Source organism: Acyrthosiphon pisum, chromosome A2 (genome assembly GCF_005508785.2).
Source record: "Acyrthosiphon pisum isolate AL4f chromosome A2, pea_aphid_22Mar2018_4r6ur, whole genome shotgun sequence".
In the NCBI taxonomy this organism is placed as follows: Eukaryota; Metazoa; Arthropoda; class Insecta; order Hemiptera; family Aphididae; genus Acyrthosiphon; species Acyrthosiphon pisum.
This window is the reverse complement of record NC_042495.1, coordinates 32108375-32124257: the sequence shown is the minus strand read 5'-3', so window position 1 is coordinate 32124257 and position 15883 is coordinate 32108375. Positions and strand designations below refer to the sequence as shown.

The following is a 15883-nucleotide window of genomic DNA, read 5'->3' as shown; positions in this document are numbered from 1 at the left end:
TTTAAAATCACCCCTTAATTTTTACACCTTAAAAATCGTGTTTTTACCCCTTAGGGGGTAATTACCCCCAGGTTGGGAACCGCTGATATAACACAAGGCCAATAATAATATACATGGAATATACTTTATTATATTTTTAACATAGATCTAAAAGATTAATTAACTATTTGTAAAATATTATATATTTATTGACAATATTGACAATAAAGATTATTATTATTATTATTAAAATATTATGAAATAATCATATATTTTTTATGATAGGTAATTAGTAAAAAAACTGTATTGTATTATACAGGGACTAAAATCATTATATTATTAATATATTATAAAAATTTGTATACTTTCATTTTTTGAAATATATATTTGTCTAAACAAAACATTAATGCTTTTTACTATAGAAAGCTTGTCCATAACCCGTTGACGTGCGATTGCAATAATCTGTTGTTTGTAAACGTGCTGAAGAAAAATTACCCCCAGCTAGATGTATTCGGGGATTACGGATCGTTGTGCCATTTTGAAGTAGAAATGAGCGAAAAATCGTTGATAGAATTAACCGAAAACAATTTTAATTGCAGTGAGTAGTGAATCTAATTAAATATAAGACATACAATACATAACATAATAATATTATATGCTATAATTATCTACATAGTATATTGTCTGCAACAGTGCTGTAACTAAATGGTTGCTATTGTTTGACAGGTTTTAGTCGGGAACGAGCTGTTTTATTTAATAATATAGCGATATTTACTTATGTATAATATATATTGTTGTCCATACAGCGTCTCCGGATGTAATCGTGGTACCAGAGAACAAGACGGTGTTGGTCGGTGAAGAGTTACAACTCTCGTGCAAAGCCGTAGGGGACCCGGAACCTTTGATAACGTGGGCCAAAGACGACATTAATCTAGAACTTGGCCAAAGAGTTCAGGTAAGATTATTTCAAGGTATACGGAAATTGATCTTTCGGGCCAACCCAGTTAAAAATCAGGTTATATATAATCGTACACTGTTGTTAAAAATGTTCTATAAATTATTTACATTATATTCATTGCACTAAATCAAACGTTTTAGGAATAATCTTCCCAATAACTTTGCATCCCTAAATATCTTCTATCTTATGCAACTATGCTCCTGCTCCTAAACCCATATAGAATGTAGGACTAGCGTTTTTGTTTATACGGCAACGACACACCATGTTTCCTAAAAATGTTGATTGAAGATTTTTACTTTTTTATACAAGGTTCCAGGGAAGTCGTTCTTATAGCGATTTAAAAATATCATAAATACGTAAATATTCAATATTTTTTTTTTCATTTGAAGTTGAAATGTTGACATTTGTTATCAAGTCAATTGAGTAGTTAAATAAAGTTAAAAATGTATAAACAATGTTTATTAAACATTCAATAATTCAAAATTAACTTTGAAATTTACATATGCATATCCATTATCATAATTTCAATAAAATATAATATATTATGAACATCACTCGTTACCTATTGGCTATTAACAATATATTTAGAGCAGAGCTACTTCCCCGGTTCTTTTTCTTATTACGTATTTAACCTATTTTCAGTACTTAGTTGACTTTTATCATTAATTTTACTTTTTAATATTTAGTGTAATATATTTAAAATTATTGTATTATCGATTAAAAAATTAATCCATACTATAATACTTACTGCAGGTTCTTCAAAATAATACATTGATTATATCTAAAGTGGAAAGAACGGACGAAGGTCAATATAAGTGCGTGGCGTCCAATTATCTTGGACGACAATCATTCGTTGCGATGGTTATCGTAAACGGTAATAATATCATGTATATCAGTATTATAGTCGCATATCATTATTATATTATCATACGAGTTCTAAATCTGGTGTGACATTGAAATTCCAAAAATCAGAATTTGAATAATGCATCCTTCGTTAATCACACTTTGTGTGATACAGAAATAAATAAACCTATAGTTATAACCAGACGCGGAATTAGAACAAAAATTATAACATTATTAATTATTGTTATATTGACGCTACACCACATGTGTTGTCTCCGTTTTACGAATGAAAACATAGCAAAAAATATTTTGCGTGCAAAAATACCCAGAAGGTTATAGTCATAACTAAGAAAATAAATTTTCACCACATTTAAACGAACATTGTCTGTGAAATTGTAGTATGACTTTTTCGATATCCGAACTACAAAAAAAGTTATTAAGTTTGTAAAACACAAAAATTATGGACTTTGAAACAATATAAAAGTTTTTCGTTTAAGTGATATCAAAAAAATAAAAACGATATTTCGAAGATAATGTTTTGAACTATATTGTATATCTATATCAATTTAGAATCTTAACTATCACTATAATAACACACGTAAGAAAACACCAATATAACATTAAATGTTATATTTTTTTAAATAACTAATTAAATTATATCTATTATTTAATTTAGGTTTGGCGGAAAATGGTTATAATACCATGTTTGGAGTAATACTATTTTTTATTTTTATTATTATTATACCTGTGATTTGTGTATTTTATACAATCTTTTTTCGTTATGTTAGTGCCTTGATTATTGTGTAAAATGCAATATCGTAAAATATAAAATGAAGTATTATTCTGCTGTACAATCGACTGTTTTTTAATTTATACGATAATTTCTAGTGAATACGATAATTTTATAGACACTTTACAATCATCACTCCTTCCTAAACTGGCAAAACTGCGACTATTACTTCATTATAAATTACCTTAAATATATTATACTTTATTAAATGTAATTTGTTAAATTGTAAATATTACTAGTTTTAGTGTATTAGTGTGTACTGTGTTTATGACTGTTATTTTGTTTCGATAATTTATATACCTACTTGTTGAGAAATTAATAAAAATACCTAAATAATTGTTTTGTCATATTCCTTTATATATAATAATTAAACGGATGGAGTCCTTATACAATATGATTTAAATTACACTACCAAAATATTACAATTGATAATAAAATAGGTACACAAAGAGAAATATACAAAAAGTATTATATATAAATTATTATGAACAATAATTATAAAAGTATTAAGATGATTAATAAAATATAATAAAATTATTTACTGTAAGATAATATAATAATAAACCTAACTAGATAATATCTAAATAAGAACTATTATCTGCAATCATTAATAGATTTGCGGGACAATTTAAGATATAATTTTTGTCAGAATGATCAAGATAACAAATCTCAAGATTTCTGGTGTTAAAGGTATTAATTTTAAAATTAATTAAATTAAGTAAATCAGGGCAATCAATCAAGCCAGAAATCAATTTATAGAGACATTTTCAGAGTTAAGGTCCCCACACAGTGCACTTCCAAGACAAAAGAATTTTACCGCCACCGCTGAAGTTTGTGGCGTCCTTAACTGTAATCGTCTAGTTTTAAGCAGACTAAGATTTAAATAATTTAAAACATTATCATATGAACCATGTGGTGGCCTATATATATATTCCATTAAAAAGACATTAATCGTAAAAAATTGTTTTGTACAGATTCAATATTATCATTTTTTTAGACGTATTGTTTATCCAAATTAGTGAACAATATTCGAGATTCGAACGAACTGAAGAACAGTATAGAATTTTTAAATCAAAGGGATCATAAAAATCTTTACATGATCGTTTGATAAAACCAAGAATACGCATTGGTTTGCTCTTAATTAATTCAGAGTTATAAGAAAAATTTAGTTTAGAATCAAATATTCTCCCAAGATCATTGAAAAAAGAAACAAGTTCAAGATTAGAATTTGAAATTGAATAGTTAAAACTAATTGGTTTCATTATTACATTAAAACTTTATTAGTACTATAGGTATACTTACACAGCTACACAAAATGAGTAATATTATACCTGTTACATTATATTTTTATGCAAACAAATGCATAGTCTTAAATAAAAATGGAAATGCATTTTTTACAAAATTTAGTTATGAGGCACATTTTATAAATAGGATTTTATTTTTTAAGATACAGCTGATTACAGATATATATTTTTTCAGCCACTAAGATCCGTTAATTTACTTATATGGACATATTATGGTATAATATTATCCATAATATTTTTTATTATTATAGGTGCTATAAAAAATCTGTTCTACCACCATAGAATATCATAAACAAATTTAATATATTAATCTATTATATAGTACTGCTAACGAACTTAACCATTTGAAATGATTTTCAATGTTATATACGACATAATATTATGTTTGAATTAGTATGAATTAATTAAAAATTGTCTTATCAACCTGCGTTGTATTTTTGAAATTTGCGTCTCATTTTTATTGTACGCGTAGTATATTAATGTGTGCATGAAATATATTTTTAAAAAAGTGTGGTAAAAAGTGCAGATTGTATTATTAAATAATGCAAATTATGTATTGAAATATATTTTAATTAAGTTGCATAGATTAAGTAGGTACCTACACAAATTATTAATAACATTTCTCACCTTTACTCTATCAGGCTAACCCTGTGTATTCTAATACATATAGATTAGGTGTTTTTATTATAGATTACATTATTGATTATATGTGGTACATTACCATAACAGGAAAACGTGCATGTTATTCGTAATCGTTGTCTATTTAAAATAATCGATCACAATATTATATCGTTCTACTTCTTAATGGTCATAATAATATTATACTGCAGAGTATTTGACCAAATTTGAATATTGTTGTAAATCTATGTTTAAGTATCTTCTCCAAAAATTTAAAAAATACCAATCAAGTGTACGTAAGTAAAAGAATAATCAAGTGTTTAAATGTCCCAAAATAGTCAAATTACTTATTTTAAAATATACTAATATATTAGTTTTGTATATCCTAAAATACATAAACAAAAAGTAGGTAGGTACCTATATATACCTTTTTTTTAAACATGGGAGTATAGTACCTACGTACTACGTAGGTAATATGTTATTAAATGTATAATACCGGATCCACACTGGATGAAAAACAAAACATAATTCATAAATTCGTCTTTTCCCAACACAGACAGGGGCTGGGTTAAACTATAAATTGTTTTTAAAAACAGAAACAAAATAAAAACCAGCCGCTGTGTGTTTTTTATATGTCAGTACGAAGGTTTTTGATATTTTAAAAAATATTTTTACGTTTTATTTTCTGACGTTTATAATTGAAATTATTAATATATAATATAAATTACTAAATAATGATACATTTTGAAATTAACACGTACCTTACCTAATTAGAATATGAAATATTATTGAATATAATAAAATTGAGGATTCTGTTACTTTCAAAGAAGAGAAAATAAATATTGATATATAATGAGTGATAAATGTCAATTCTCAATTTATTATATAGGAATATAAGCTATGGTTGCTGCTGGCCATCTGCACTCCACAAAACTGTGAGTTCTTTATTTTTTATTTGCCACCTATATTTGCGTAGTTTGACCATTTGTTGAACATGTGATCGCATAAGTATAAGGTCCACGATTAAAAAACCGATTACATATCAGCATTATGCGATAAAAGCTTAGATTTTTAGAAGTCCCGACATTATGACGTGTATAGAAATCTAGTTTTGTAAAGTCGTATAATATGGTAGGTCTCGTCTCTCACTTAGTGTTATCTGACTAAGTAAAAAATTAACAAATTCTCTACAGATATTCTTAGTGTTTTGATATAGGTATTATATGTATATTATTGTATTATAATATATTTTCATATACTTGCATTTTTTAAGAATATTTAGGTACAGTAAAATATTTTTTAGTATACTTAGTGACTTACATTTTCATAACTTATGGATAAACATTAATTGATTATATTTAAAATAAATATTTGCTTTAGTGCCAGCTAAACATCGGCAATGAAGGTGACCTATTCCTGGATCATATATTCATGTTTGATTTTCGGTACGTACATTTTCATGTTTTTAAGACATTATATTAGTATAATCATTATAAAAAGGTTAGAACATTTAAATAAATTTATACATCTAAAATGAAGATGTTTGAATACAATATCATAACATAGGTATGAACCAGTCATTTAATGAAAACAATAAATTTTCATTTTGATAACAAGATTTTTCAAATTGATTAATTTAAATTTAACTAAATATACAAATTCTGTTTTTAATTTTTTTCAGATTCCATATTTTAATTTTTAAATTATAATAGTATAATATATAATATTATGTGTGTATGCGTATCCTGGTGTATTCTATATAAAATATTTTTTGGACTGTAGTACTGTAGTAGTGTATAATCCTGAAGATAGTATTTTATTTTTAGATCCTGAGCGGAGTGATGAATGTATTGTTTTTACAATGATTTATGTTTTATTTGTTTATTTATAATTTTTGTGTTTGTGTACACGATAATTAGTCAAAATAATGCTTCGATTTTCAACTTCAGTATCTTGTTCGATGGGAAACTGAATCTAGTTGTTGCATTGGGGAGGTCAACATTTGAATGAAATTTGAAATTCCTAGTAATTTTTAAAAGCGCTGAGAAAAACAAAAAAAAATAATTAAGGAAAATCGGCAATTTTTAATCAATATCGATTTTGGATTTTGGTGTAACTTTACAGTAAATCACTGTAGATACATGAAACATTCACTGGTTGGTTATATTAGCATTTTCTATTCATTATAACATTTTAAAAATATATATTGATTTGTTTTGAAGTGATCATGAACATTTTCAGTTTCCAATATTTTTAGTTTTTTTTCTATAAATGTCTATAAAATATTATTTGTTGGGTAAAAATGTTGAAAATTTAATACGGGGCTCCTAATACATTGGTACAATAGTAGTTGAAAAATACTAAAATACATAATATATTTATAAGCATTTAAATTCATATCTTGAGAAAATAAGTAAAAATCACGAAAATGTGCAAATTAGGGTTAGAAATTCTTAAACATTTTTCTTTTTAAATCTAAGATTTGAACATGTAATACAAGATTAAATTCCTCATAAGTTTGTCTAATTTTATGAAAAAAAAATCTCTGCCGAAAGTTAAATTAAATTTTTATGAGCATTTGATGTTAAAATTTTTACAAGATTGGATATTTGATTTTTCTTATTTTGTTGTAATTAAAATACGAATTACTAGAGACAATTGAGATTTATATCATATGTTTATTTTATCAATTCATATGATTAATACAATTTTCAAAATATTTTGACTTGTTTTGAGCTGTATACGGACAATTTAAAATTAAAATTTTTTTTCCATGAAAATCAATAAAATATAATTTGTTGGATAAAACAGCGTAAAAGTTTAATGCAAATAAAAATTAGAAACCGTTATTTTTTTTTAGATTCTGAGTGGAACGATGAATGTATTGATTTTACAATGATGTGTGTTTTTTTTTAATTTTTAATTTTTTTTTGTGTCCGTGAACACGATAATTAGTAGAAATAATGCTTCGATTTTCAATTTCAGTATCTTGTTCGATTGGGAAGTGAATATTGTTGGTGCATTGGGCAGGTCAAAATTGAAAATTCCCAGTAATTTTAAAAACCATTCGTGAAAAACAAAAGAAAAATTAAGGAATAACGGGAATTTTTACGCAAAATCGATTTTTAACAAAATCGACTTTGGTTTTTGGTGTAACTTTAAAATAAATGAAATTTTCACTGGTTGTTTATATTTGCATTTTCTAAACACAGTAATATTTTTAAAATATTTTGATTTATTTTGAACTGTTTTGGGACATTTTCAGTTTCCAATTGTATTAGTTTTTTTTCTATGAATGTCAATAAAACTTTATTTGTTAGGTAAAAATACTTGAAAATTTAATATAAGGCTCCTACTATATTGTTACATTGACATTTGAAAAATATTGAAAATTCTTGGTCAAAATTTTTTTTTTTTTATTAGCATTTAAAGTTAAAAAAAGGTGGGCAAGTGGATGTCAGTCTGCTGTATAGTAGGTTACAAGTGGATCACTGTATAATGGATGGTATTAAATTTAAGTTCAATGATATAATATCATTGTAGAAGAAAGACGATTCTGAGCGGAGACTTAATCTAGGTATAAGATATTATATTATATACTTATATCCATGGTATTAAAAAAAAAGTGACCTATAATAAATTCCAAATTAATCTATTATTAATACTATTTTACTATTATTACTATCTTATGTATATATAATAGTATACTTTAGAAGCTTCAAGTACCCACGAATAATATTATACAATCACAACAAACTTACAACAACTGTGCTTATGATTTTTTTTGATTTTTTGGTAACAGAATTAACTACTTACGTAGAATCTTGTTTTAAATTTTCAATACTTAGATATAAAAGTTGAACATTTTATAAATTTTTAACTATAAGATAATTATTCAATTTTAAATTTGATAATTTTTGTAGAAATTTGAACTTCAAATGCTTATATAAAATAATTGTGCCTATGTATTTTTAATATTTTTCAACTGCTATTGTAACAATGTATCAGGAGCCTTGTATTAATTTTTTACATTTTAAAACAAATGCTTTTTTTAATTACAATAAAATAAGCAAAATCGTTGCATGAGAAATCGAGTGAATATTATTTTGTCAATATTTGAACTTTAGATGCTTATAAAAAAAAATGTAATTATGGATTTTTAATTTTTTTCATCTGTCATTGAAACATTATAATAGGAACCTTCTATTAAATTTTCAAGCTTTTTTAACCAACCAATAACATTTTATTGATATTTATAGAAAAAAAATGGAAACTGAGAATGTTTGTAAACAGCTCAAAAAGAGTCAATATATTTAGAATTATATAAAAAATGCTAATATAAACATTCAGTCAAAATTTTATGTACCTAATTTGTTTAAGAGTTGCACCAAAAACCAAAATCAATTTTCTCGAAAACAGATTTTGCGTTGAAAAATATTAAAAATACCTAGGCACAATTTTTTTTAGAAGCATTTAAAGATTGAATTTTGACAAAATTAATTATATTAAAATTGAATAATTATTTTGTAGTTGAAAATTTATAAAATAATATTAAACTTTCATATCTAAAGATTGAAAATTTAAAACAAGATTCCATGTAAGTAGTTAATTCTGTTACCAAAAAATCTAATAAATACATAAGAACAGTTTATTTTTTTTGTCATTTTAAGTTCAAATTTGGACGAAATTACATATTCAAAAACCTAGAATAACTGTTTTAGTTGTTTTGTTGTGATTGTATATATTATTACGTGGGTACTTGAAACTTCTAAAGTATACTATTATATATCTATGACAGTATCACGGTTTGTTTTTATGTATAACACGTTACACAATTAGTATTAGTATTAGGATTCCACTAGTGAATCAAATATACACTTATAATAAGTAAAAAAGGTGTTAATAAACCTTTGTAAATATCTGATAGAAAAACATTTGTTATTTGATTTTCAATTGCATTAAAATCAATGTTTAAAATTGCAAATTCCATTTTTAAAGAAACCAACATTAATTACATTTTACCTTAGAAGTTCTCAAAAGACCACATAAAATTATTTTTGCTCACTTTAGAATGATTTGTGGTTTATATAATAATTTTAACATTTTATAATTCAAGTTACGCTTAAACAAATATTAATGGAAAATGTAAGTTATTAGTAACTGTAATAATTTAGACGATGAGGCAGTTGGAGCTTTATTTAATAATAAATAATGTAATATTATGTAATAGGTAATATGTAAAAAAAAATTAACATAAACTGAATGAATGTGTGTGGGGGCTTAATCACAAGCGGTCTAATTGGTATAAATAAATACATTTGAAAATTTGTTCAGAAAATCACAACCCACTCAAAGGAGAAAAATTGGAATATTTTGCATAATAAGAGCAACATATTAGTTGATCAAAATATTAATAAACTAATTTTGTTAGATAATTTTAGGTTGCACATTTTGCTAAGCATCTGTTCGTCATGTGGTTTGGTATTTTCGAGAATAAAAACAAGATGACCAAACGAGTGATAATGACGAGCTTGCTATAATGTATATTGTTAGAAATAAGCTTGGATCTCCGATCCTGTATTAATATTTAATTTCTACACCACTTTAAAATATACGAAGCTAAATACATCCATTCAGAATTAAATTCTCCACAGTAAAAATACACACTGTAGATTTTTGTTTTGATCTATAGGTACTTACGCAGTTACGTGGTTATACCCAATGAGTAATATACCTAATATTTTTATGCAAACAAATGCATAGTCTTAAAGAAAAATTGTATGCAATTTTTATTAAAAAGTTATTATGAGAAACGTTTTATAAGTAGGGTATTTTTCTTAACATACTGATTACAGACTTCTACATTTTTCAACAATTATTATTCGTTACCTAATTTACTAATATGGTTTAACATTATCGATAATAATTTATATTATTATAATTATTATAATAATTTATTTACTTTAATAATAGCTATAGGTAGGTAAATAAAAATAAATTAATAAAAAATCCACTAAATAATAATAAGTATTATGTATTATATTATAGTTACATCATATTTTCCTTCTTGAGATAACTATTTACTACTTGGAATATACAGCTATGCCGCCTATACCTATTTGTTGGTACCGGTGGTAAACGGATATCAGAGTGATCACACTCATGTGAGTTTTTTCAGTTTTGCAATTTTTTCCTCAGAGAGTGGCATTATTCAATGACCAAAAATATCACGCTATAAACACAAATCGCGCTTGCGCCGAACCTGTTCGGTATTGTATATTTTCTATTACGTTACGCAGCGGCAAGTGCGATTGTGTAGTGTGCTTTGCGACCAGTCCGAACGATGACTCGACCGATGCATCAAGACGCTGCCGCCGCCCCCGCTGTTTTACGGAGGACTATGGTGCTGCTACTTATGCTTTTGACGTTCTCCTTGTCGTCGTTTCCATCGGTCACCGCTGAGTGCCCGGACAAATGCACGTGTTATGAAGGTTTAGTCTACTGCAAGGAACTAGATCGGATTCCCGACCGCATACCTCCGGGAACCGAATATCTGTAAGTCGACTATATGGAACATAATAACAACGTTAAAACGCCGGGTGTCAAGTTTTAAAATGTACATAAAATGTATGTAGAATTTTTTGGATGCAAGGTGGGAATTTTCCGGTTTTGTTTTTTAACGCCTATTAAATTGTATTTAAATGTGAACTATATTTTTATATATTAATTGGTACCTTTTAAAAATTAAATTTTATACATTTTAATCTAAATCAAATTAATTAATTTTAAAAAATAATTCACCCCGTTTCCCCAACTACTGAAGACTGCTCAAATACGTCACTGTGTTATAATCTTATGGATATTATAATTCGAGTGACGTATACGCTTTTTCGCGATCATAAAATCGTACTGCATCGTATCACTCGTATCACCAGGTTGTTTCGCTGGTGCATCCCATTTCGTTTTTGACATTTTATGGCTTGCTTTGGCATATAGAATCAAAATACGTTATGTTACATAAAGCATTACGAAACCGTTACTAAAAAAATTGCAAATTATCATTTTACTCATCCGAGATTCGAACTCGATAAACTCGCTTATCAATTACCCTAAACCTATTAACTAGGTATGTGCTACATATGATAGCAACGACACTAAAAACATAAAATGTGGTACTTCATTGCAGACTCGTGTGCAATATGTTTTTTATTAAATTAAAGTTATAATTTATATAGGATAATAACAAGGGTTGGGATTTTATAGCACCTAAAGTTGCACAAATATGGTCCATAATATTACCTTAAATATCGCTAAATATGCAAAAATTGGCAAAAAAATTTTTTTAAATTGAGTTCTATGTATTACGAAATTCATTTTTAGCTTACCTACTCTGCTATTTTTTAAGCATTTCAAAAGAAATATGCAAATGTTATATAAATCCCAACCCTGGTAATAACGAATAACTAATGTCCATCGACCTGGGTCCTGCAGTTTAAGGACGTATAAACGTAACATGCGCATTGTACGTTCTAAGAAATATTTAAACACCAAATTCGATGGAACTGCGAAGTAAATTATAAAATATCTCATTATAACAGCGGATCTACGACAAGGAATAAGGATTGGTTGAAAACTCTATAAGATGTGGTTAAAATATAAAAGTATAGGTATCAAGTAACTGTTAATAACTCGCAAAATATTGGAAATGTTTGAAATAGGTAATAAGAAAGCTTATAAATCTCGCTTATGACATGTATTATAAAATAATATAAAAAGTATGACATACTTTACTATAATCTAACGTCTAAATTGCAAAATTCCGATAAGTACCTATATCGCAAAACTTATGAATTTAATTAATTAAAAATCGAAATGCAAAATCCCCAAAAACATTTTTCAATAACCGAAACGCATTGGTAATTAAAATATTTTTTACAAAACTTATGATAATTATAATTAAGATCGAAATGCAATATAGTGTTTGTAGTTGGACATATTAATTTATTTTTTTATAGAATTGTTCTATTAAAATCCAAATATCTTTGAAAACGATTTTACACTATGATACTACGAGGGGGACTTATAAAGAATTAAAATCAAAAATGTTTAATGTAAAAATGAACATTCTAACATATTCCACATCGGAGTTATACTTAAATTGAAAATATGATACCTACCTATATTAATGGTTAAAGAATTGAGGGAATATTGCATTAATAATAAATTAAAATAATAATTAAAATTGAATTGCATTAATAATTAAAAAAATGTCCATAAAAATTGAATTGTATTAATAATCTAAAAAATATTTTCAAAGTTATTTCTAATCTGAAGTATTTAGACTTTGAATTAATTTAATATGTAATATGTAATATGTATTTGATATTCCTAAACTATTATGTTCCCATTCCTAATTGAACTGCACTCCGGTCTCGACTATCTTTTACAATATTTTTTGTGTGCATAATGCTTTAGATTTTAAAAGTTATACAATTTTTAAAAACAGAGATTTAAATTATGTGTGTAGATTTTAAAAGTTATACAATTTTTAAAAACAGAGATTTAAATTATGTGTGTAGATTTTAAAAGTTATACAATTTTTAAAAACAGAGATTTCAATAATTAGTCTGTTGAGTTGTCGTAAATGTTGAGCTGTTGAACTAATACCATAGATTTTAGGTGGTTGAGCTGTTGAGGTGTTGGAAAGTGTTTGAGTTGTAGACACATAGATTTTGCGATTTGATCTTAATGCCTCAGAAGTTATGATTGCTGGAAAACTTGAACATTGCTTGTAAAATATATTAGTGATAAATAATATTATTCATTAACATGTTCCTGAAAATCAGTCTTATAAAGTATTCGAATACGTATTCTGAATACTTTTATTTGTATTTTTTATTCATTAAAAAAATTATTTTTTCCTGTCCAGAAAAATAGTTTTAAATTTGTGACAAGACATAATATTATAAATCATGAACATTAATTTTACATAGTAGAAATAATGTGTTGGTCAACAATTTTTTTATTACAAGTATCTATGTGTTTTTTTTTACTTAGGACATCCGTAGATAACATGTGACGTAGTAGGATGTCTATCGAATATTCTAGAACAATTTTGTTAGTTAATAAATATGATTGACGAGCATAATCAAATCACACTCGCTGGCCGTATAAAGAAGTCGTTGGTTGTCTGCCGGCACTCTCCCCTGAAATTTGCCATGAAATAGCGAATTGACGGTTAACCATGGCAAACATTACTTTTAAAATCTAAAGCATTATGCACACAAAAAATATTGTAAAAGATAGTCGAGACCGGAGTGCAGTTCAATTAGGAATGGGAACATAATAGTTTAGGAATATCAAATACATATTACATATTACATATTAAATTAATTCAAAGTCTAAATACTTCAGATTAGAAATAACTTTGAAAATATTTTTTAGATTATTAATACAATTCAATTTTTATGGACATTTTTTTAATTATTAATGCAATTCAATTTTAATTATTATTTTAATTTATTATTAATGCAATATTCCCTTAAATATTTTAATCATTAATATAGGTAGGTATCATATTTTCAATTTAAGTATAACTCCGATGTGGAATATGTTAGAATGTTCATTTTTACATTAAACATTTTTGATTTTAATTCTTTATAAGTCCCCCTCGTAGTATCATAGTGTAAAATCGTTTTCAAAGATTTTTGGATTTTAATAGAACAATTCTATAAAAAAATAAATTAATATGTCCAACTACAAACACTATATTGCATTTCGATCTTAATTATTAATATCATAAGTTTTGTAAAAAATATTTTAATTACCAATGCGTTTCGGTTATTGAAAAATGTTTTTGGGGATTTTGCATTTCGATTTTTAATTAATTAAATTTATAAGTTTTGCGATATAGGTACTTATCGGAATTTTGCAATTTAGACGTTAGATTATAGTAAAGTATGTCATACTTTTTATATTATTTTATAATACATGTCATAAGCGAGATTTATAAGCTTTCTTATTACCTATTTCAAACATTTCCAATATTTTGCGAGTTATTAACAGTTACTTGATACCTATACTTTTATATTTTAACCACATCTTATAGAGTTTTCAACCAATCCTTTTTCCTTGTCGTAGATCCGCTGTTATAATGAGATATTTTATAATTTACTTCGCAGTTCCATCGAATTTGGTGTTTAAATATTTCTTAGAACGTACAATGCGCATGTTACGTTTATACGTCCTTAAACTGCAGGACCCAGGTAGATGGACATTATAGTTATTACCCGGGTTGGGATTTATATAAAATTTGCATATTTCTTTTGAAATGCTTAAAAAATAGCAGAGTAGGTAAGCTAAAAATGAATTTCGTAATACATAGAACTCAATTTAAAAAAAATTTTTTGCCAATTTTTGCATATTTAGCGATATTTAAGGTAATATTATGGACCATAATTGTGCAACTTTAAGTGCTATAAAATCCCAACCCTTGTTATTATCCTATATAAATTATAACTTTAATTTAATAAAAAACATATTGCACACGAGTCTGCAATGAAGTACCACATTTTATGTTTTTAGTGTCGTTGCTATCATATGTAGCACATACCTAGTTAATAGGTTTAGGGTAATTGATAAGCGAGTTTATCGAGTTCGAATATCGGATGAGTAAAACGATAATTTGCAATTTTTTTAGTAACGGTTTCGTAATGCTTTATGTAACATAACGTATTTTGATTCTATATGCCAAAGCAAGCCATAAAATGTCAAAAACGAAATGGGATGCACCAGCGAAACAACCTGGTGATACGAGTGATACGATGCAGTACGATTTTATGATCGCGAAAAAGCGTATACGTCACTCGAATTATAATATCCATAAGATTATAACACAGTGACGTATTTGAGCAGTCTTCAGTAGTTGGGGAAACGGGGTGAATTATTTTTTAAAATTAATTAATTTGATTTAGATTAAAATGTATAAAATTTAATTTTTAAAAGGTACCAATTAATATATAAAAATATAGTTCACATTTAAATACAATTTAATAGGCGTTAAAAAACAAAACCGGAAAATTCCCACCTTGCATCCAAAAAATTCTACATACATTTTATGTACATTTTAAAACTTGACACCCGGCGTTTTAACGTTGTTATTATGTTCCATATAGTCGACTTACAGAAATTCGGTTCCCGGAGGTATGCGGTCGGGAATCCGATCTAGTTCCTTGCAGTAGACTGAACCTTCATAACACGAGCATTTGTCCGGGCACTCAGCGGTGACCGATGGAAACGACGACAAGGAGAACGTCAAAAGCATAAGTAGCAGCACCATAGTCCTCCGTAAAACAGCGGCGGCGGCGGCAGCATAGTCTTGATACATCAACG

At 26.5% G+C, this 15883-nt stretch overlaps 1 protein-coding gene and 1 long non-coding RNA gene across 3 annotated transcripts in view; both read left to right on the top strand.

The window, feature by feature from the left end:
* Positions 1-395: 395 nt before the first annotated feature.
* The window catches only part of LOC103310139 (peroxidasin), a 24888-nt gene continuing 9400 nt past the window's right edge, over positions 396-15883 (top strand). The window contains exons 1-2 of the mRNA XM_029490898.1: positions 396-577; positions 786-934. Of these exons, the coding sequence (XP_029346758.1) occupies positions 529-577; positions 786-934 (198 nt within the window). The 5' untranslated portion in view covers positions 396-528. The remainder of the gene's footprint in view (positions 578-785; positions 935-15883) is intronic.
* Positions 5330-12691, top strand: LOC115034316. Of its 2 annotated transcripts, none has more exons than XR_003839679.1 (3): positions 5330-5708; positions 5873-5937; positions 10691-12691. It is a non-coding gene; the product is annotated as an uncharacterized LOC115034316 (long non-coding RNA). The 2 variants fall into 2 exon arrangements; XR_003839680.1 differs by lacking the exon at positions 5330-5708 and adding an exon at positions 5730-5774.